The following is a 24,162-nucleotide window of genomic DNA, read 5'->3' on the forward strand; positions in this document are numbered from 1 at the left end:
TATGTGTTCGACTAATAATTCCATCGTAATAATAAGACGCCGGTTCCGGCGCTTTATTCAAAATCTCGGATTTTGACAAAACTACAGCACCTAGAGTAGTGACATTTGCAGGGTATATTGGTTTAAAAAAGTACAATATAATCGTGTAAAAATGAATTTTAAAAAATCAATGAGGGCGTCCTCAACAACAAATGTTATAATATGGCTTTAACTTATTCACGAATGAAATAAGTAAAATCTAGTGGCTTGCCTTCTTGTAACACTAACACCGGTTATAAACAATCAAGTATACGTGCAATGGATTTTGTTTTGAAAAAATGAGTTTTGTTTTTTTAACTTGTGTATAAATTATTATTAGATTATTAGTGTATTATGCTTCGAATAATATATATATATATATATATGCTTCTTTTCAAAGTAAACTTGTAAAGAAATACAGTCAAGTGGAAATCTGAAAGAAAAAACGACTTTTATTGTGCAATGGATAGTTACATTTAAGAAATAATGAGTAAATAATTATTTAGCCAATGTAGCCTACTCATTTGAGTAGGTGTAATAACTACATAATATATAATGATAATTAAAAACCATTCTTTTTTGTAGTTATAGAAATATTAGACATTTTTTAAAATGTGTAATAAGTGTCACTTTCGTAGTGAAAATATGGTAAGAACTTTGTAATGAAGTACCTATTATTAAATTTTAATATTTAAGGGCTCAGAGAGCGACGTTTCACGTATTTTTTTATGGGACATGACATGGGACATATCGAATTGTATTTTGAATACAAGGAATGTTCTGATATCAAGTTGTTGTTTTTATTCGCGATATAATACACATTTTATGGCAAATGATTAAATTGATATTTTTGAAATTTAACAGTCCTCGAAGTATAAAATCGTATAAATCTAATGATATGTACTTAAAGTGTATGCAGCTGAGATGAAAAGCCGTCCATCATATGAACATTTTGGGATTTGACCGTTCAATATGAATATGTTCATCACCTCATGAACTTATAAAATATCACTACATACAAAGTGCTTTTAAACCATTTTTAGTAAATTATTTACTATCTATAGAAATGTACTCAGCGGTGCATGCTAAATAACACTGAATATATTAAATAAGCTCTTCCCCATTTGTCCAATGAACTCACTCTATTTATTTGTGTACATAAGTTTATGCACTTGGCCCCAGGGGTTATTCTAAATTTCTGAGTACGTACCACTTTTAAAAGCCATTTTTCATAAGCTCCTCCCACATTTAAAACTGGTATATTACAAGTGTATTTCAGTTCTGATTAACACTTACTTGTATTTGGGTTCAGTATTATATCACCTCAAACTTCAATAAAGTTGATAATATCAGAACAACAACACACACACACAACACTCAAGGCTAATTTAGTGGAAAGCACATTTTCTATCAAAAAGTATTTAACACCATCTCCCGACACGCCCAAATAAATATTTAACTCGTACGGTTTATGTAAAACCCTTTTGAGATTAGTCATGAAGAACTATTCCATACTTATTGTCAAGTCTGTATGATTTGTAAAACTTCTTTGGAGATCATTATGAACCTATATTACACTATATTTACAGTTTTACCATGTTATTGAGTCACAATTGAAAATAGTCCAAACAGGAATGGAAGAAAAACCCGGGAATTGTCTATATGATGGGTTTTTAGGTCTATAAAACGGCTTTACAATATTTTGATAAATGAAGTGTAGTTGCTTCCTATCCAATTGAGTGTCTGATTTAAACTTCATTCAATTGCAATATCCGTTGCTGCAAAATAGCATAGATGTATTCATATTTAAGTGAGTGATCAGGTCCCCGGTTTATAGAGATACGACATGTACTAGAGCTGAATCCCAAAAGTTACTAGTTGGCTGTTCAGTATAGCCCAGTCAAGTTAAGAAAAACAAAAGGTTAAACCACCACTCATTGCAACATAATCCATTTTATCACCATTCATTTCAGAAAAGCATATTCAATAACACATCAAAAGTGTCCTACACAGTGGTAATAGACTGGTTTTATTTTGGAACAATTGCGTTCCAATCGGCAAGTTTGCGTAACGTACAAGCTGGCAACTAGCTTTTTAAATCGGGTACGCTGAACTCGAATCCGTTGTAGGTTCATCTACCTTTGGCCACGACCTTATCTATAACCCCTCGTATCCGAAGGTCCAATGTTCATGATGGCCAAAAGTGCGTGACACTTGAATATCAGTTATGTGCTGAAATTCTGCTGCGTTTAGTTGCGAGCTTTGATATTAAATCCCATTGTAACAATGATAAACGTCGGTAAATTCAACTGAATACGGCATTGCAGTAAGTAATTCTGATAAATTATGACATAGAATTGACAGTTTACATGTTCAACATTGGCAACATTTGAAAGACTTGGCATGTTTACATAACTGTCATTAGTTGTCATTGGTGTCTACTTGATATTGTATACACAGTTTATCATCATATCATCGGTATAGACACTCAGAACGCTACTGACCACCCGCAAACCAATTTTCCCAATCCTCCTCGTCTGCTACATGCTTGAGCTTAACATTGTCTTTGATGATCACGACTTCCCAGCCAATAATGTGATTGTTCTCGCTACATGGTCTCCGATGATGCCTCCCTCTAATGGTGAAGCTATTTCAGCTTCGGTATTATGTCAAAACTGAGATATGTAAAGGAAACGATTTAGATACAAAAGGGTGCCAACACTAAGCCAAGATGACGGAAATCACTTTCTATTGCATATTTACGACCAGCCAATAAAGCCCAAAACAGCACCACAAATGTCAAGCTCCAACAGGAAGCAGGCGAGAAGGATTAGCAGAATTGGTCAGTCAGATGTGCTACGATCTAGCACGAAACGTCTTTATACGGGCGTAGGTATTTTAAGGGGACTCGATCTTTTGTGCGTAATTATAGAGGGCCAGGGGATTCACTCTATCATTTAAAAAGAGCCCTAAGAATAAAAAACTGTAGTGTAATTCACGCCAGACACAATTTCTTTATATGACAAAAATTAATTTTTGTAATCGATCAAAAAACAAACGTTTTATATCAATTTTAAATTTAGCCTGAATCGGTAAATATGGTACCTCTCGCCAGACTCGCCCTTTTTTAGGTCAAGGCTGTTTTTACCATTATGCCGCGAACCATTGTTGAAACTATTTCACATACATGTACAAAACATTTTAGAGAAAGAATGAGTCCATATACTGTTGAAATATCTTTTGTTGATTTCGAATGATAATGTCATCCAATTCGAATACCAACAAAGTCTGTGGAAACTTTGTTTTCTTCAAAATTCATGATCGCATTCCGAAATGAGTCACTTGTCGGTAAATCATGTATCGTATCCTTAAACATCATTTTACCCATTATGTACTTGGATTTGTTTACACGAAGTTGTATAACTAATATCTATTGGCAATATGCATAGTGCATAATACATACGATCTATAACAACACTAAGTAAAGTTGCGATAAAGGAAATATTTGACTACGAAAAGTCAGATATCCTGATGAACTTATTTACGAAGGTATTAAGGTTGATCTGAACCCTGGAATTATGGAAACTTTCGGGCCTCATAACTTCTAAATTGTTGGTCTAAAGTATATAAAAGTATACATATTTAGAATGGCAAAGACTTGATGAGTTCATCTGTGAGGTCACATTTGGGCCAAAATGGCACTTTTGGCCCAAAATCCTAAAAATAACGGTTTTTGGCCCACTTCTTTTTCGTGCACCATAACAAAAAAATTCTTGGGCCAAAATGTTTTTTTTCTTAATTTTTAAAAACTAGATCAAAATATCTAGGACCCGTTTTTTCATTTTTTGAATTTTGACCAATTTCACCAAAAATATTTGAAATTTGGGCCAAAATCGGGCTTTTTTATGATTTGTTTGAAAAATCAGCATTTTTTGACCATTTTTGACGCAAATTTCTCAAAGTTGGTCGAAATTCAAAAAAATGAAAAAACGGATCCTAGATATTTTGATCTAGTTTTTAAACCATTATTTTTAGGGATTTTGGGCCAAAAGTGCCATTTTGGACCAAATTTGACATCACAGATGAACTTATCAAGTCTTTGCCATTCTAAATATGTATACTTTTATATACTTTGGACCAACAATTTAGAAGTTATGAGGCCCGAAAGTTTCCATATTTCCAGGGTTCAGACCAACCTTAAACCTGTTTAATTACCTTGATAGGTGTTGAAATCAGCATTGAGTCCGACTTTGGGTAGCGTATCGGTGGACTTTTGTTATCTTTCGACAGCGTATCGGTGGACCTGCAGTCATTCAGACGGGCCGTTTGGTCCGAAGGACCGCCTTATTTCGAACACTGTTTTCAAATATGCATTTTGATTTTCCCTACAATACTCTTGGTAGAGATACGGAGTTTGCTTGTATAAATAAAAGCGACGATATATATTTTTTGACGCATGACTAACAATCATTTTATTGCTTTTCTCGACAGATTACTTGGCTACAACTCTGATACAACATGGAAAAGCAAAGCACAGTTCTTAGTGAAATTCGCAACAATAACATTGAATACATCCGAATGGAGCTATCTGATCAGTATGGTATCGCTCGAAGCAAGACCATCCCGGCACGGCATTTCAAGCGCAAAACAGCCATAGGACAAAATTTCTCGCAGCTGTCATATGCAGTGTTTGATCCGCATGGAGAAATTGTGATGGGAACTGGGTATTTAGAAGAAATCAACTGCCGCGATGCTACGTGCTTTCCCGACCTGGATACATTCGCTATTTTACCATGGGTGAAAAATACAGCGCGTGTCATTTTAAACCCTACGTATAAAGGTGAGGCCGTTATTGGTTCTCCGAGAGAGGTGTGCAAACGCCAGTATGCACGGCTGACAGATATGGGATACTCTTTGATGGCAGCGCATGAACATGAATTTTATCTCGAAACATTGGATACAAAGAAGCCGGCTTTTGAGACCTACCACTTCCAATCAACGATCCGCTCAAGCTTTAATCTGCCTTTCACACAGCAAATAGAGCGTGATCTCTTTGTTGCTGGAGTTGATATAGAGAGTATCGAAGTCGAATACTGCCCGGGCCAAATGGAGATCTCATACTCGCCAACATTTGGTATTCGCGCTGCAGATAACGCGCACACCTACAGAACCGCTATCAAAGAGATTGCTCGACAGCATAACTACAGAGCTACCTTCATGACAAAACCAGACCCCAAGGCACTTGTCGCATCGGGAGCACATTTGAATCATTCCTTGTGGGACGCAGATGGCAAGGTAAGCTTATTCTACGACGCGGATGCCCAATATGGTCTGTCAAAGGTTGGTCAGCATTGGATGGCTGGTATTTTAGAGCATGCCCCGGCTATCACATTGCTGAGTGCTCCGACAATTAACTGCCTCAGCCGTTACCAGCTTAATTCATGGTCACCTGTCAATAACACATGGGGTCTCGATAACCGGAGTTGTCTGCTACGCGCGAAAGTATCAGACCAGAATGGGACCTACGTTGAAAACAGACTTCCTGGTGCTGGTGGTAGTCCTTATCTCAGTCTAACTGGAATGATCATTGCTGGAATGGACGGAATTGAGCGTAAACTTCCATTACCCGAACCCGTCAATGGATCTGCCTACGATAAGAAGAACTTACCATCAACAGGAGTGAAAGGCATTCCTAATACTATGAAGGGGGCATTAGATGAATTCCTCAAAGATAAGGTTATCATTGAAGCACTCGGGAGTGAATTTATACAAGTTTTTGTTGCTCTCAAAAAGCATGAAATGAAATGCCAAGAAGACGCTAAAGCTAAAGGAGATGTTGACTGGGAGAAGAATTATTATTCATACTTGTGAACTTATAGCACGGTTGTTTGATGTATATAGAATTGGCTTCATTATTAAGTAAATGCAAACTATAGGTGGCGCTATTTATCCTTAATCATATTTCTTAATTTGCTAGGGGTAGGTGATCATTATACTGCCATTAAAATAGATAGAACGTGTGAAATAGGTAACAAAGAATTTTTATAAACATATCAAACAATAAATGGAATTATTTGTATTATAAGTTTGAAAGAGTAATTTCCAGTAACTAAATAGCGCCATATCCGAAATACATAATCCGAAAAAGCTTTTTAAAAAAGCTGTTAACGTGAATAATGTTGTAAAAGGTGAAATTAAAGTTGAAAACTCATAAGCATCTGTATACATTAGCATAATATCACTTTTAGCTGATTAAGCCTAAAATTGGGTTATACATGATGTTTTGTTTACAAAACTAATAAATGATCACATCAAACAACCGTGATAGTGCCTTTGACTTTTAAGATAATATTGTAAAGTTTTTTCCTTCAGAGGTGCACTAAAGGCATGTTACAACATTATGTTGAGTCCAAATCTGATACAATAATTAATAATAAGTGTTTTGCGTAGAAGAAACTGTAGCAAGTTCACTGTAGCAATTAGAAATTGTGTGACGTTTGTAAAGTTTTTTGAATCCAACTTTTTAGAAGAAAGCATATAACCATTTATAAAAAATAATATAATTAGTAAACATAGTAAGTAAGCATATAACCATTATAAAAATAATCTAATTAGTGAATATAGAAATAATTAGCGACTAACCAAGCTTTCTAGTGTGTAATTTGACTGCAATTTTGCTAAATAAGCATACAATTTCTGCGACGTCAAATCGTAATGCGTAAGAAATTAACACATCCCAAACAGTAATTGCCCCTTTTTTAAATAGTGCAATTGATTTCAGTTTGTATGCACTACAATCGTGCAAATCATGTTAAAGTTGTTATATTTGGCAGATGAGTAGTACTTATAGTGCTAATCAATCTAGGCTATGGAGGCATTTTAACAGTACCCTCACTTTAGTTGAAAAGGGTCATTGAACTTTGCACAGAGGGTCAAGTTCAAAATTACTCAGACCTGTTCAGAACTGGTACATTACAGTGAGTCCGGATCTGTTGTAATAATTATGTAAGTATTTTGCGTAGAAGAAATTGTAACCGTAAATTACTGGATAAGAATAACGATATTAAATCAGAAATTGTGTGACGTTTGTTAATTATTTGGAATATAATCATTCATAAAAATGATATAGGCCTAATTAGTAAACATAGGAAGTAAGCATATAACTATTATAAAAATAATATAATTAGTGAACATAGAAATAATTAGCGATTAACCAAGCTTTCTAGTGTGTAATTTGACTGCAAGTTTCCTAAATAAGTCATGTGCTAGACGAAAACTTAACATGGAAATGTTATATTAACTGTATAGCAAAAACTATTTCAAGAAATATTGGTGTAATGAACAAACTCAAATTCTTTGTACCAGATCGCATTCTTTATACTCTATATTGTACCTTTATTCAACCTTATTTGAACTATGGAATATTGATTTGGGGACACACATGCAAAACATATTTGGTTTAAATTGTGAAACTCCAAAAATGGGCGATACGGACAGTAGCCAATAGTCATTATAGATGTCATACAGCCCCCTTGTTTGCCAAATATAACATTTTAGCAAACAATGACACCTATAAATTAGAATTGGGAGTTTTTATGTATAGTACAGTATTAATGAATTACCGAGCTTATTTAACAGTTTATTTACCCTACGATTCATGATTACCGAAAAATATACGTCTAGCCCTCTTCTTTTGTTCCATTATCTATTGTATTTCTTTTGTTCAAAGTCTGGTCAACTGTTGATTATATCAAGTAATGTGGACAGGTCAAGATAATCTTGGTCAGGTCAAGATAATCTTGGTCAGGTCAATAAATTTTGAACAAGAGACTTACATGTTCATATTTAGAAACACTGGCCACATTATTTGATTTTTTGGACATTTCAACAAACTTAAAATGCATCACATTACATTATGACGAGATCTAACAAGAGAGGGCTCTAATTTTGACTTTTACATATTTTACACGATCAGCATAAATTATTATGCAAGTTTATGCATATTAGATTTAAATGAAGATGGTAAACAATACTTGTGTGTATTGAATGACACCAAGAACACCTCTATTGAATAATGCAAATTAGTTTGTATTATGTCTCTTAAAGCCTGTATAATTAGGACGGGGATGTCAATCTACCTTTGTCCCCCTTTCCCAACTAACGCAGATTCCGACAAAGTAGGTAACAAAACATAGCCATGAGGTCTTACAAATTAAGTTCAACCAAGGATATTTTGCACCTAAAATGCAGTACATTACAGGCCACAAGACTAGATGTAGAAAAACTAGTAACTACAACAATCCGCGGCCTAACCCCAACCAAAATAGGTCGAGGAGGGTAACTAGGAATATGCGTTGATTTTGTTCAGGACATTTGTTGTATAAGTATATTAAAGATAAATATATATTCTATGGTGTTAAATGAGTTACCGTCATATCTAGGTAAAACACACCCACTTTTTAATTTGACCTTTGAACTATTTACATATTCATTATTAATATTACGAATATATGTATAAAGAATTAATAAGGCTATCGAGTGAATTGAATAGAATCTCCCGTTTAACGCGTTAAATAGATTGAAATCAATGCTGTATTGATTTGATTAAATCACTTACAATAAGACTCATAGACTCGAACGCAGGACACATGAGGAGAATATTACACTGTCCCAGTGTGTTTTTATTTTGGAAAAACCCTAAACTTACACAAGATAATCATATCCGGGAATCATATCAGCGTTTCTTTTTGTCTTTTGGAAAATGAATAAACCATAACAACAAATTCGTTTATTTTGGCTCACCGTATATGTAAGATAAACGGTTCAAAACAGACCATTACCATAGATAATCGGTGTCTTGTTGAGGTATGGTGAGCATGTTAGTCGCTCGGAAGGCGAGACCCCGAAGGTTTATCTACCACAGAAACGCTAATAACTATAACTTAACTAAAAACAGCAGAGTACTCACCGCTGTCCGTACAGCTGGTCCTATTATATTATGGAACTCGTTGCAAAACTCTTTAAGAGCGTCTTTTTCAGTGAAACGTTTTCGGGACGTGTACAAAAGACACTTAATTTCAAAATATGATTAATTACCGAGAATTGTAGATTTTTTGGTTCTTGTTTGTTTGTTGTTTGTTGTTTTTAATTTTTATTTTTTTGCTGTTGTTTTTTTGTGTTTTCTGTTTGGTAACTTTTCTGTTTAAGGGGATGGCTACCTCTGGCTTTACTGAGCTTTCGGTCATCTCCTCCTTGATTCTTTGATGGTATTTTGATGTAATGATATTTTAGTGCGTATTTTGTATTTTATGTGAATTGATAATCGGAGGTCACTTTATTTTACAAATAATTTTACATTGAAAAGGTGTAACTCAAAATTTTGCTCATTTCACCATCAAAATTCGATCGTTTGTATTGCCTCATTAAATGACTGAGTGAGCCTTGTACAACAATCGATATTGGTAGACCACCGTTCTGAGTGTGTACATATCCTGGATAAGTCAGTGTTTTGAAGCACATCAAAGGATCTGGATTCATAATCAGTCCATTCTTTGTAGGTTTTTTATAGTCCTTGATTCAGTGTCCTTGTAAAACATTATGCACATTCGTCAGCCCGCTACGCTAATTGCCTAAGTAATTTTTGTAATTTTGAGAACAAAGAACAAAATGTGGTTCAAGCATGCATCAGTTACGTAATCACCCTAATTATTTTGGATTATTCCCTTTCATTTGTATCAAAAGATTGGTGAATAAATATGTTTAAATACATGCTTTTTTCTCAAAATTACAAGGCAAAAAGCGTAGCAGGCTGACGATATATATTTCCCTGGAACTTGGAGACTGTAACAAATTTATCAGTGATATCTATTTGAAATTGCATCTCAGAGTTAGTTTCTCTGCTTGCTGTATAGTTCAGTCTTTCGTCGAATTTTTCTTCTTCTGCTGTATATTTCATCAATTCAGTGGTTATAACATTGCTCAATTCTGGAGCATTTTGAGGGTAAAAGTCAAATATACTAGACTATGCCAGAGTCGATGTTTGATAAATTAAAACATGTTATTAATCATGATGAACGCATTCAGTTGTACTCGAAATTACTCTGATATTTATTACATCAAAATACTAGTATAAAATGGTTATGAAAAAGTTTATATAATTATATTAGTGACAGTAAAAGTAAAGTATACGTAGGCTTATATTATTGAATGCAACATATCATAATGGCATAATTATAATGGCACTTCAATACTGAACAATTCTGGTTTTAGAATTTACCAGTTTATTAATCGCGAAAGCCCGAGTTAAAAATCGACTATATACATTGTATTTTAAACGGGACTTTGATCGGGCAAAGTCCCTAACACACACACTGTAAATCACACTTGTTTATCAATCCAATTTAACCGCAAGCACAGAGCCTGGAAATACATGACGCGCTCATGCACCTACTGAGAGTTTAATGTTCCTGCCAACACAAAGGGCCGCATAGTTAAGTACCATGTAGTTATTAATGGTAATGACAGGTGCCCACAAGCCAGATCCAGTTAAAGATGCAATACATCATGGCCAATTTTAGTAGGCCAGAAATCCGACAATCTCATCCATTGACAACCGTGTTAAGCATGTTAACCGCAATCTAAAGTAAGTAGTCCACTTGGGAAGCTAACAAACAGAGGGAGTACGGTGACTAAAAAGATCAGATGTGAACATCTATCAATTGTGCACAAATTAATTTAATCAGAGATTTAAGCTTAAATGCAATAGCCACGGAGATGACTACGGAGAAGTCTACAAATATACCTGCACCAGTTTTGTGACTCTCGTATTCAATCCCTGTATAAAAATCGAAGGTTGGGAAATGCAATGTTTTCACTGACTATCCATGGACGCTAAGGACTTGCAGCAATTCTATTTGCCGTGGAGCAAATCCCACATTACGGCTTTAGTAGCGGCGGCAATACACCGAATGTCACCATACCATCTTATAATTTCGTATTTCAGCATTCCGTGTTTCCAATTGAAATACACAGAAAGATCACCCGCTGTACCAGATGTCACTTTTCCAGACTTCCTGTCTACTAGCTATAATGTCAGCGCCCATCTGGTCACGTGGGCATTAAATTAAGTGCCTTTAAATAGCCTAAGATGACTGATCATGTGTATTGAGGTCACCACATAAATGTGTCGTTGAATGAATCTTACCTGCTAAAATATAGTAAGAACATAAATGTCTATTGCCATTTTGATTAATTTATAGTTTAGCATATCATGTTTAGAAACAATTTTTCTGCCATGTTCTTCCTTATACTTGACAGATTTAGCAGTCATGTTTTGGGTGTTTGGATATTTTTAGCGCTTATGAGATTAAAAAAAAACGCCCGACAATTGTTTAACAATGTGCTTCGAACGTCAATTCCTGACTTATGCAGAACTACTTTACTTATTTTATCTCACTGCTTGTACCATTACACTCTGGGAATGAGGCTACAGCCGCTTTCCGCGGGAGAAGCAGTGAACCAAGTCACTTTTGAGAAAGCCATCATCCGAGATGGCGAAAGCTAAAGACGTGAGTACTTTACTGGATTTGTTTACCTAAATTAAACCTTTGATACTTAAATTAACCCAAGTGAATCGCTTCATTTATTCTAAGCACATAGGTTTTTGAAAGAACCCCTCCAAACAAACACACCACCCACCCCACCCCTACACACCCCAAACACACCCCACGCACGCACGCACAAAAACCACAACAACAACAAAATTGCACAGGCAATCTCATCCGAAAAAAAAAAAAAATGAAAAAATTAAGCAAAACGCCAGTTCCCAGGACAAAGACAAAAATGTGCCAACTGCCCTGAAATAGGCCTATAGTTTTTCATTAAAGCTACATTAGATTGCACTACTTTTCGTTTTTTGGTTTATGTTGGTTGTAGCTGCATATGCAGCTGACCATACCCTCCTGGCATTTAACTACGACATTGTCATCTGCTGCTGTTGCTGGACGTTGCTTTGGGAATTGGTAAAGACTACTTGAGTTTCATCTTGCTGGTTTGGTTGTTGTGGGATTGATTTCTTTTTCTTGGAGACGTAGATGAGTGCCGAGATAATTATAAACATAGTAATTGAAAGTAGGCAGGCCATTGTAACACCGGCAACCTTTCCAGAAGACAGTCCAGCTGTAAATACAATAATAGTAATAACAATAACAATAATAATAATGATAATAATAATAATAATAACAATAATAATAATAATAATAATAATAATAATAATAATAATAATAATAATAATAATAATAATAATAATTAATAATAATAATAATAATAATAATAATAATAATAATAATATAATAATAATAATAATAATAATAATTATTATTATTATTATGCTGCTTGCGCATTATAATATAATACAGGCACATACACGCACAAATAAAGAAACCCTGCCCTTTCGCTCCCTCGTACCTACACCCATCCAAGCACCCTAGCACCCCTACCTTTCTTGTTAGTGCAGGTCACACTTGCCACATTGTTGGAAGGGGTGGAACGGCAATTACTCGAGTAGTCGATATCACAGTCTGCTAAACGGCCTTCATTTCCATCACAATCAATCTTTGTTATAATATAATTGGGCCGATATATGCTTTCTGCATATCTTTCTGGGGCGGCTGCTTTGGTTGCCCGTTTGAATCCAAGCTCTTTGCAGGCAACGTTAGCCTCATCAATATCCCAAGAGGAACCGTAACCACATATGTGACCCAATGTCCCGTTGTAAAATACTTCAATGTTGCCAACGTTGCGTGCAGCATTATTATATCTATTGCTTGTGGATAAGCGGACAATTGGTGCACCATCTGCATATTAATTGAAACAATGATATTGTATAAATAATTACAGATTGTTTTTACAAAACCAAAATATTTGTGGTGAAAAGATGGTAATAACTCACCAACTGACGTTTCATCCGTCTTGTTCAGTCGGATTTCTTCAGAGTTGTGATGAAGCTCTGCTACTGTACGACCTAGTGTTGCTAGTCCTTGAGTCGCTTTGTAGCAGAGGGTTGTAGAGATTGCTCAGGTTGTAGGTGCCCTCGTCTCGGTTCATGGTGTCATTCATTCCTCTCCTCCTGTTCCATTTGGATTCCTTTATCCATCGCTTGATACGTACCTCCTCCTTATCAATAACTCCTCCCAGTTAATTAAATGATTGCTTCTTGCTGCATGGTCAGCAACAGCTGACTTATTTTGTTCGCTCTCAGAAACTTTGCGTTCTGATCTGGTGTATTTTCTAGAACAAGCTCTGTCCACGTCCTTTTTATGTTCAGACAGTCTAATGCCAAATTGTCTACCTGTTTCACCTATATAAGTTGACTTACAGCCACAACAAGGGATTTCGTACACACAGTTGGCTGTATCCACAACTTCCCTTTTATCTTTTGGGTGTACCAATAGAGTTGTATGTGGTTTCATGGCCGTGGTAATGTCATATTTCTGGTAGATTCTTTGAATTCTTTCTGACAAACCCTACACGTATGGTATGACTGCAAGGTTTCTTTTCTTTGGAGTGTCGGTGTTATTGCGTTTCTTAGTTGATTTCTTGTTTGTTGGGTTTCTTTTCCATCTGATCTGTGACATTTTCGATTATCCAAGCCGGATAACCACAATTGTTCAGAGCTGTCTTCCTGTTCCCTGTCTTTCTCTTATGTTACTATCTTATCCTTTCTGTCCAGTAGAGTGCGAACCACCCCCAACTTTTGGTGGAGAGGGTGGTGTGAAGTGAAATTGAGATATTGGTCCGTATGTGATTTTTTCCTGTACACTAATAACTTAACTGAGCCATCCTCCTTACTCACAATTAGGGTATCAAGAAACGGGATCTGACCTTGTTCTTCTTGGTCATAGGTGAATGTGATACTTTTTGTTGGGTCGATCTTATTGAGATGGTTTGTCAAGTCTTCAACACCATCTTTGTTGATTATCTCTAAAACGTCATCAACATACCTTTTCCATAGGCGCGGCTTGCAATTAAGGGGGGCCGATGCAATTGCTTTCTCTTCAAGCCATTCCATGAACAGGTTTGCCGTTAGTGGACTTACTGGAGAGCCCATAGCAGCCCCAATTTTTTGCCGGTACACATCACCTCGGAATAAGAACATAGTGCACTTACGTCGACGGCGAATTCACCGTGACCTTTCCAGCCATAAACCCGCTTATTGAAGATTAAACCAATATATGCAGTACTAAACCATTATATAGTAATCTATTGTCCAATGCAAATTTATTACCACTTGATAATATTGATCCAATGAGCGACCGAATTGTCCGCTACGGACGACTAATCCAATCGATAATGACTCTATTGACATGTACGAGTTGAGCTCCACTGACCGAGTTTTGGGATATTTTTCACTGGTTTGCAGCTGTTTGCTGTCATTTACTCATCAAGGCGTACAACCGTTATTATAAGGACTATGCCAATTATTTAAAGATTGACATGTAGAGAATAAGCCATAATTGATTGACAGAAAGTACTAAATTTGTACCTATGACGATTTTATGACCCCAATCTTCAAAATACGATCAAAAATGGCTGCCCGGTGAAGTAAAATGTGCATTGGAATAACACGGCGAGTTTGGATAGATGGTAGGATTTCTTTTTAATAAAATGTATGTTCCCCGTTATTAAAGCTTGTACCGGGTTGAAGATTCAGATATTTGGAAAAGAATAAGTAATTGAAACATAGAGAAAGTACTAAAGTCATAGCTTTTATACTTTTTGATATATGATACTAACTAGTTCATCCCCAATAGCTACAACACAGCGCTAACAATGTCTGTCACATCTAAGTTTGTACAGGTCGTACAGTAGCAGAGCTTCATCACAACTCTGAAGAAATCCGACTGAACAAGACGGATGAAACGTCAGTTTTCACCACAAATATTTTGGTTTTGTAAAACAATCTGTAATTATTTGAACAATAACAAACCGGATGAATCTCTACAGTAATGAAATTGTATATGCTTTTTTATCGCATTATGAGAATAAGAATTTAGAAAGAAACAGCATAGACAAATGATGAACTACTTTGGGCCGCATCGGTATACAGGTCCAATAGCCTGTAATATTCAGCAATAGGGTCTAATTGGTTTAGTTCAAGATTGGTGATATCTCGAGGAGTCGGACAGAAACCAAGACCTTTAGAAAGAAGATCAATCTCTGTTTGGGAGAGCATAACAGAGAAAAGGTTGATGATGGAATCCGATATTATCCTGTGATATAGGGGTTTATTGCCTGGCATTTATGTACCCTCTCTCTCTGTTTCCTTTTTTATCAGTTTGCCATCCTTGATGAAGCCCCGAGGGCGAAAGCTCGGATTAAAGTTCACTTGACTTCTACGTTGTCATCTGTTATAATTTCTTACACATAATATTTCACGAATGGATTAAGTCGTATAATTGAAGACAGAGATAAAAATACTAGTTTGCGTCTGACGTCACTGTCAATCAAATTCTCTACGATCCTTGATTGGTTAATTAGCGCGTAAAGGGAAGGTCGATTTATCTGGTGCTGATCGGAGAAAAGGAATATCAGTGAATGGCGAAAAAATACGTACTTTTACAAGGCAAAAAACAACTTTTCTAGGCATTGTTGACATGGTGAAGTTCGCGAAAGAAAGTTCCATAGTATAAAGACCTAACTTTTGAGATGGTTTGTATGTTTGAAGGTGCAAAATTAACAATAAGTCGCCCGGTTTTACCGCCGTGTTCAGCAGCTCATATCATCACGACACTTGTAAACAAACCGTGCTCGACTTTGATTGACAGATGACGTCAGACGCAAACTAGTCTTTTTATCTTTGTCTTTCATTATAGAAAGTCCAGACCACTTGCTTACCTTTCACCGAAGCACATCGAATCACTACATCTTCAGGATTATCGCAGTAATAATTGTAGTAGTCGTCTCCTAAATTAACGTCATTCTTACATTGCCATAAAAACTCTTCTTCACCAGTGCAGTGAAGATAATGCAACAGAACAGGCCCAGTGCTTCTTCCATAGGAGTCGCTATCCTTGACGTCAATGGCTATATCAAAGCCAAGCTCCCTACAGACCATGTCCCCTTGAATGATACCAAAACCATTGTCTCTACCTGCACATACCGTTCCCCATTCATTTTCAATAAGAACCTCTAGACGGCCTTCTGATGAAGACGGCCCGCCCACTAGGCGAACTTGAAATTGTCTGCGTGAAACAAATTTAGGAAAAAAACAGAACAATGTTATTGGAACCGAAGCACATAGTTACTACTATCGTTTACCAACCATCGCGCTATACATACATTTGAATACATGAATACAAAAGCCACCTAAGTCCATGCGAAGTTATTTTGAAAGAAAAACCTGTGTATCATTTTAATTCCTTCAGTTAGATTTACCTGGTCAATATGTTAAGTTTTACGTGCAAATGAGTGGATTAACCTGTATTAGGTATGACGATTAGCATTTCAGGGACTTCGTGGGGTTCATTTTAAATTTTGGACTTAGGTGGTTTTTGGAATCATATACAAAGACAACAATGTTAGAATGAGATTACCACTAGTAAGATAATACAAAATAAAGCACACAGGTATGTATCATGTTGATAAGCATTCTACCATGTAATATAAACCACACACTTTCCTTTATTAAACCCATTGTTTGTTCAAAAGTCATTCTCCAGCAATGAATGTGTTACAAGTGGACTTTTATACATACTGGATTTCAATCAATGTGTTACAAGACTCAAATCATGGAATTGGGTGATTCTTTCATACATGCTATTTTTCACATGCCCAATAGACACAGAGGATGAATTTGAGTTGTTCTTTCATGCATATAACAGGCCTATGTATAGCAACAATTTCCCATGCTTAACTCAATTTGGCCAAAGTATGGACTTAGGTGGCTTTTGTATTCATATATTCATTTGTAAGAGCTTTTGTCATGTTTGTGTCCGATCAAGTGACCATTCTGTACACGGATATTAAAGGTGGCAGTACATTTATCGATCAACGGATGGTCCAATGGCAACACCAGAGTTTTCCGAACTTTCAATGTAACAGCAAAAATGATTGCTTCACACCGAAGAATATCCATCCCATAGGCCCAGTTTTAAACATTATATTGTTGAATCTTCAACTTGGCATTAATGGCTCTGGAAAATGATTGAAAAATACCTAGGAGAGTGAGAGTGTAAATTGTCAAGTCTCCAAACATTGTAATGCTCTTCTATTGGGAAATATTAATTTACTCGGTAGCAATCTGGTCTTAATGAGGCCTACGACCGATGGTAGCTTAAGATGCCTCATTATCGGTGCTCCTATATGCATGCACAACCATTAAGTTTCATAATCATTTTCAGTGTAATTAAACACTTACAGTTTCCAATTATTATACATTTTTCTTCCTGCTTGGTATAATCTGATGGCATTATATCAGTGTCATCTTGTAAAGGTGGAACACGATTTAAGATAAATAGCGCCATCAGTGTTCAGCCTTTCTTTAAAATGACGTAGTTTTACATGCTATCAAACAACCGATACGAATTACGTCTTATTACCAGTAGACTTCGGTGGTATGTATAAATGCGCTTTTATAAATGCGCACGTGACCAGATGGCCAGCGCCATATTTGCATTACATCACTGTCAATCACTGAAGGGTTCATACCACTAAATCCGCCTGTGAAGCGGTTTCCGGTAAAGTTTATCACGACTATAGTCCCAACTTTGCATACAAATTGTGCAAAATCGGTGCAATATTAACAATTTTAGTGTTGAAAATCGTGTTTTACTAGAACCTGTGAATGTGATCTCTACTAATTTGAAAAGAAAATGCAAAAATTTGAGTGATGTTTACGATTATGGGCGCATGAACACACGAGGTCAAAACGCGGTTAGCAGTCGGATGTAAACACGGGAAAATCTGGCCTTTTTATTTGACGCTAATTTTCTCAAAAAGTAGACGGAAAATGTTGTGTCATTTTCAGATATGTTATGCAGAATTTTGTTCTGATTAAGATGATATCAAATATATATTTTAAAGTAAGAGGTAACTCGACTTATGGCCTAAAACGCAACCCCTATTTTGCACGTAAAGTCTATGGAAAGCTATTTTGTGTTATGTACCCTGAAATGGCGACCATTGAAGGAGTGGCTACAGTTGTGACCTTGTTTCGTGGCTAGCACTGGCAAGGAACATTGGCTGGAGGTTCGATGCTATAAATTTGCAAGGATAAATTATGGATATCAAAGGATCATGATTATTGCACAGCACCCCCATTAACAAACATAACTAATGTTTATTTCTTTATTTTTATTTATTTATTTATTTATTTATTTATTTATTTATTTATTTATTTATTTATTTATTTATTTATTTATTTATTTATTTATTTATTTATTTATTTATTTATTCGACGAAAAACGAAAACCCTGTTATATTTTGAACAAATTGGGAAACAATTTTTTCCTGTACAAATGAATGCCGTCCCCAAATTTCGGAAATTTCAGGACAGTTTTTTTGTGTATTTTCTCAAATTGAAATTTATTTACAGATTTTTGTGATTTTTGGGTTATTTAAATTTTTTTTTAAATACCAACCGACCGACTGACCCTACTTCCGTTCGCCCGTAGAACAGGGTTTCTCTCTTTCTCGCCTTACTTATAATTTTATAAATATTATTTGTCCCCCCCTTCCCCAAAACCACCCCTCCCCCTTTTACACTCATAAATTAATTGTTTTTTTGCTAGCTTTCCCCTTCCGTGTAAAGTAAAACTTTATAAGCCGGTAGAATCAAACTGAACAAAATTGACGTATACAATTACAATATAATACCATGACAATAACGTGTATGACGAGATCTAACTTACTAGCTGAATAAACCTCAAACCATGCATCACATACGTGATTGTACGTCAAATTGTCATATAACGTATGAGCGTGATGTATAGTATACAAGTCTTCCTCAACATCTTCCAGCCGGGATGATTAGATCATGTACAGTCATCTACGTGTTTATACTCTAAATTGTACGTCAAAGGGTGACAAAGGGTGTACAGATTACCGATTTAGCATGGGGGACACAAAAGGTGCTTAAAACACATTTTGAATTTGGTTTTTTGTCCATTTGCGAGCGAATGAGTAAGTTAGAAGAGTTGGGGAGGTCGGGCGGGGACATCTAGCTTATTAGTTTGAGAGGGTCATTATACCGAAAAGGGCTAAAGTTATAGTTTCCTCAATTTACGTTATAATTAGAGTTAAAATTAGGGTCAGATTTATATGTTCATTGGCGGCACTACGGGGGGTACTTATCTTGACTCCCAAATAAATAAATCCATGACCCCTTCCTTCCGAAGAAAATGACAGCCCCTAAGTTCCCTACGTGCAAAAGTTATCAAATAACATCATCGGCAGCTACCCAGTTCTGACCTTAATGCCAGTAAGAATCACATTTCGTCATCAATATGGCCAATTGCCACGCCCATTTAGCACGGAAATAATGAAATATAACTTTTTAAATCAGCTATATCTAGCTTTTCCGTCATAATTTTTTTTCTCCGTAATGGAAAATCCAAATAAAGAGTTTATGTTTCGGGTCAAATTATTTTGCCCTTTGCAATCAATGCCACTATTTTGCAAAACCAATTTTTCCTGTAACCTGTCATTTTCGCCTATACTTTTGCGTGTGGAATTTGTGCACATCCGGGTACCTTACATCGTTGAACACGGTATGGCGACTTGTAGATGTCACGTGCGCATTTATAAAAGCGCATTTATATATACACCCGAAGTCCACTGATTACCCGTTCAATAGTCCTTTTTTACTATTCCCCGGACAATAGTCATTTAACATCTTTTTTCTCGATTGAATACAATCGCTGTTTACAATGCGTCACTGCCATGTGCGACATTAGGCATGTTAAGACTGTAGAAGAGACTGATTTTGTTTTGGCGATGCCAACACCACGAGTCCACCGAGCCGGTACAGTGAACATGAACACAAAACAAGCAAGTACTAAAGCAGAGAAATTGTGGCCAAAAAGGACTGAATCAGAAGCGAAGCACGCTTCAATTCCAACGTGAACCAGATGAAGATATTCTACAAGCTGTGAGCCTTATGCAGTACACTGAAAATACGGATAAAAGCTTTGACTCGCTAAAATGCTTAGGCTTAAGGGATCCAAAATGAGCGTTTATTGCGTTTCGACAGTATTTTTTGTGTGGGACATGAGAGCACCTCAGACCTATCGAATTGCATTCTGAATACGAAGCATGTCTTTCTGATATCAAATAATTTTCATTTTTTAAATCACAATATAATACAAATTTTATAACAAATTATAAAAATTTGATATTTTTCAAATTTTGATATATAACAGTCCTCGAAGTAATTATATAAATCTAATGATATATTCTTAAAGTGTATGTAGCGGGAAGGAAAAGCCGACGGTCAATTGAAAATTTTGACCTTTCATATTGAAGATATGGATTTTTTCCCAAAAGACCTAATTTTTTTTGTTGTTTTGGGAAAAAAATCCATATCTTCAATACGAAAGGTCAAAATTTTCAATTGATCGTCGGCTTTTCATCCCACCTACATACACTTTAAGTATAAATCATCAGATTTATAAAGTTTACTTCAAGTACTGTTAAATATCAAAAATATCAATTTTAATGATTTGCCATAAAATGTGTATTAAATTGCGAATTTCAAAAATCAAAATTATTTGATATCAGAATGACATTCTTCGTTTTGCGATCACCTTGGGCCTATAATTGTAACCATGCCCCTCGTAACAGTCATTAGTGTATATTCATACACTCTTAGAACCACATACCAATCAGAAAAGCCGTTAGATAAATACGCGGAGTGCATTAATATTTCATTTTATTTTATTTTATTTTATTTTATTTTATTTTATTTTATTTTATTTTATTTTATTTTATTTTATTATTTATTAATATTAATTTTCCTTGCGGGTTGATGCTTTTATATTTGCTCGTATTTTCCAAAATTTTTAGTGATAATTTTGTTATAAGATGTACTTGTACTGAGATGTTGATGCGTCTAATACACTCCCTCTTCGGGGCTCGTGCATTAGACGCATCCACATCTCAGTACGCGTGCATTATTTTGTACAATTTCACTCTCAACAAATCACTCAATCACCAAATCAGAGAATTTGGTAACTGGATCCAGCACAAAGACTGGACCAATGTTCTTAATGCCAGCAACACTCAGCAAAAAGCTGACGCTCTCTATGAGTCTCTCCATGGTGCTGTAGAGTCATTCTTCCCTCTAACCACAGTAAAGGTTCATAATAATAATAAGCCCTGGATGTCTGATAAAATAAAAAACTTGTCAAAAAAGACAGCTTGCCTTTTCAACAGGTAACAATGAGGTGTACAAGAAGCTGCGTAACAAGGTACAACGTGAAATTAAGAGGGCTAAGCAATTCTATTATGCTAACAGGGTTCGTAATCTTCAGGCTACCAATCCACGGAAGTGGCATCAGCAAATCAAAACCATGACGGGAAATACAAAATCTGAAGTCAGCATACCTGTCCCAGGGGTAGACAATGATGATCATGTTGCCATTGCGAATAAAATCAATGATCAGTTTGTGCAGGTCTCCTCCCATATGACACCTTTGGATCTTTGCAATCTTGAGACCTACTTACCGGCCATTGATTCCCTCCATTGCTCTACCCATGGGATGTGTATGCTGAACTCAGTAAAGTTAAAGCCAGTAAAGCATGTGGCCCAGATGGGGTTTCCCCAAGGTTGATCAAGGAATTCGCATACGAATTAAGTATCCCTGTAACTGACATTTTGAATTGTTCTTATCATGAGGGAGTGGTCCCTACACAGTGGAAAAAAAAGCCATCGTTGTCCTGATCCCCAAAACAAAACCTCCCAAGGTCGATAAACTTAGACCTGTCTCCTTGACCGATGTTTTGTCAAAAATAGGTGAAGAATTTGTTGTGAAATGGATTTTGGAAGACATCGAAGACAAAATTGACCCCCAACAGTTTGGTAACATCAAGGGTATCTCGACCTCCCACTACTTGATCAACCTCCTCCACACTCTTCATCAAGGTGCTGACAGGGTCAACAACGTGGGAACGGTGGTTCTGACGGACTTCTCCAAAGCGTTCGATATGATAGACCATAACATCCTCATTGAGAAATTTATCCACTTGGGAGTCCGCAGATCCATCGTTCCCTGGTTGTGTGACTTTGTCAGCAACCGTATGCAATGTGTTCGCTTCAATCAGTCACTCTCTGAGTTCAAAGTTCTCAATGGTGCCCTCCCACAGGGGACTAAACTTGGCCCAATTGGCTTCCAGGTTATCATTAATGATGCAGTTCAGTCCAAAGATGCAAGCATCAACTGTTGGAAGTACGTGGATGACCTGACACTTCGTCCGTATACCCAACCAAGCAAGCTTCAAGATACACTGGACGAGTTCACTGAGTGGACAAACAAAAACAAGCTTAGCTTGAACCCTAGCAAGTGTCAGGCCATCCAGGTCTGTTTCAAAAATGAACCACCGCCCCCTATTGAGCTTAAGATAGCTGGTAAGCCCTTGAACTATGTAACTGAGGCTAAGATACTAGGGGTTCACCTTCAAAATGACTTGAAATGGGACAAAAATGTTAATGAAATAACAAAGAAATCCAACCAGAAGTTGTATATGCTAAAACTGCTAAAAAAATTGGTTTCAATGACGAAGAACTAATTACTGTGTACAAAGGTTATGTGCGCCCTATTCTTGAGTACGCAGATGTCACCTGGCACTCCTCGTTAACAACAAATCAGACAAAGTCACTTGAACAACTCCAAAGACGTGCATGCAGGATCATTTTAGGCCAGAGATTTACCTCATATGCTGAGGCGGTGCAAGCTTGCGACCTTGAGCGCTTGTCAGATAGAAGAGAAGATCATTGTCGAAGGTTAGCCGAAGGGCTTGCCGACTCAGACCGTACAAAAGATCTTCTTCCTCCATCTAGACAAAGTGCTCATGGTCGCAACCTTCGCAATGCGCACAAATTCACCCAACTGCGGTTAAGAACCTCTCGCTTCCAAAATAGTCCCATACCATACTTTGTGGACCTGCTAAACAAGTAATGTGTAATTTTTCTTTTTTATTCATGTGCTCATTGTATCCTGCATGCACAGTGGCCGTGCAATCAACTCCCTTTTTCTGAAGTGAATTATGCAATGTGTTGCTTTCCTTTTCTTTTTTTTTTATTATTTAATGATACTATTTTAAAAGTGCAATATTAGTTTCTTTAAATGAAATTTTATACCATTTTATGTGTTTTATAGATGTAATTCTTTAAAAAAATATTTTTGAATGTTTGTTGTTTTTATCTTTGTAAATTTATCATGTAATTTGACCTTCGGGTCACCTTTTGATAATAAAATATGAATATGAATGAATATGAATGAAGTAAGACGCATCCATTAACCTATAAATATGCATTTGTGACCGTACACCACGAATGAGCCGTAAATGTCCTCAATTGTATTCTGAGTAACAGCGTAAAATGGGCATGAAGGTCATATTCATAGGTATTTCAATTTGGTGCTACGTGTATCTCATTAAATGAGGTACACGTAGCACCAAATTGAGGTACCTATGAATACGACCTTCATGCCCATTTTACACTGTAACTCAGAATACAATTGAGGACATTTACGGCTCATTCTGTACGGTCACATTTATTAAGGCGTGGGTATGGGCAAATTTAAAGTACAGATAACTGGAACGGAAGCGACGAGTTACCCCAAATCACAGCGACAGGTAGTGACTGGGCCGCCGAGTGCAAATTATGTATTTATTTTGGAAGGTTCAGGTTTGTTTTAAATTTTGGGGCGTTTTTCCAAAATTTGATATTTTTGCTGATATTTCAAAAAAGCGACATGCCAAAGACAAATCTTTGGCATGCCTATGTTACCATTTGCTTTGGTGATTTACTAATATTATATTTTTTGTGACTGCAATTTGGCGTTTTCAATGCGTTTTAAGCTTACCACGAATTTAACGCTGATATCCGGACATGCTCCTTTTAAAATTTATTTCTGATCGTCGGCTTTT

General features: G+C 36.3%; 2 protein-coding genes across 2 annotated transcripts; one reads left to right on the plus strand and one right to left on the minus strand.

Moving 5' to 3' along the window:
* Window positions 1-4,536: 4,536 nt before the first annotated feature.
* LOC140172584 (lengsin-like) lies at window positions 4,537-5,889 on the plus strand. The gene has a single exon (XM_072195725.1). The coding sequence runs from the start codon at window positions 4,537-4,539 to the stop codon at window positions 5,887-5,889; it is 1,353 nt and encodes a 450-aa protein (XP_072051826.1).
* Window positions 5,890-11,746: 5,857 nt separating this feature from the next.
* LOC140172585 (lysyl oxidase homolog 2-like) lies at window positions 11,747-23,067 on the minus strand. Its single transcript, XM_072195726.1, has 4 exons — window positions 22,943-23,067; window positions 15,913-16,259; window positions 12,516-12,872; window positions 11,747-12,195 (listed from the first exon to the last, which is right to left on the minus strand). Exons 1-4 carry the CDS (start codon window positions 23,065-23,067, stop codon window positions 11,990-11,992), a joined length of 1,035 nt encoding a protein of 344 aa, XP_072051827.1. The 3' UTR covers window positions 11,747-11,989.
* Window positions 23,068-24,162: the final 1,095 nt, after the last annotated feature.

The sequence above is a fragment of the Amphiura filiformis genome, chromosome 16 (genome assembly GCF_039555335.1).
Source record: "Amphiura filiformis chromosome 16, Afil_fr2py, whole genome shotgun sequence".
Classification (NCBI taxonomy): Eukaryota; Metazoa; Echinodermata; class Ophiuroidea; order Amphilepidida; family Amphiuridae; genus Amphiura; species Amphiura filiformis.

What these genes read in the sequence shown, in the direction of transcription:
- LOC140172584 (XM_072195725.1), top strand. Translation starts at nt 4,537, where the DNA reads ATGGAAAAGCAAAGCACAGTTCTTAGTGAAATTCGCAACAATAACATT.
- LOC140172585 (XM_072195726.1), bottom strand. Translation starts at nt 23,067, where the DNA reads ATGGAGGAAGAAGATCTTTTGTACGGTCTGAGTCGGCAAGCCCTTCGG. An exon ending in TCGATGTGCTTCGGTGAAAG is followed by an intron (nt 12,873 to 15,912) that starts GTAAGCAAGTGG and finishes ATTAATATGCAG; the next exon opens with ATGGTGCACCAATTGTCCGC. An exon ending in GACCTGCACTAACAAGAAAG is followed by an intron (nt 12,196 to 12,515) that starts GTAGGGGTGCTA and finishes TTGTATTTACAG; the next exon opens with CTGGACTGTCTTCTGGAAAG.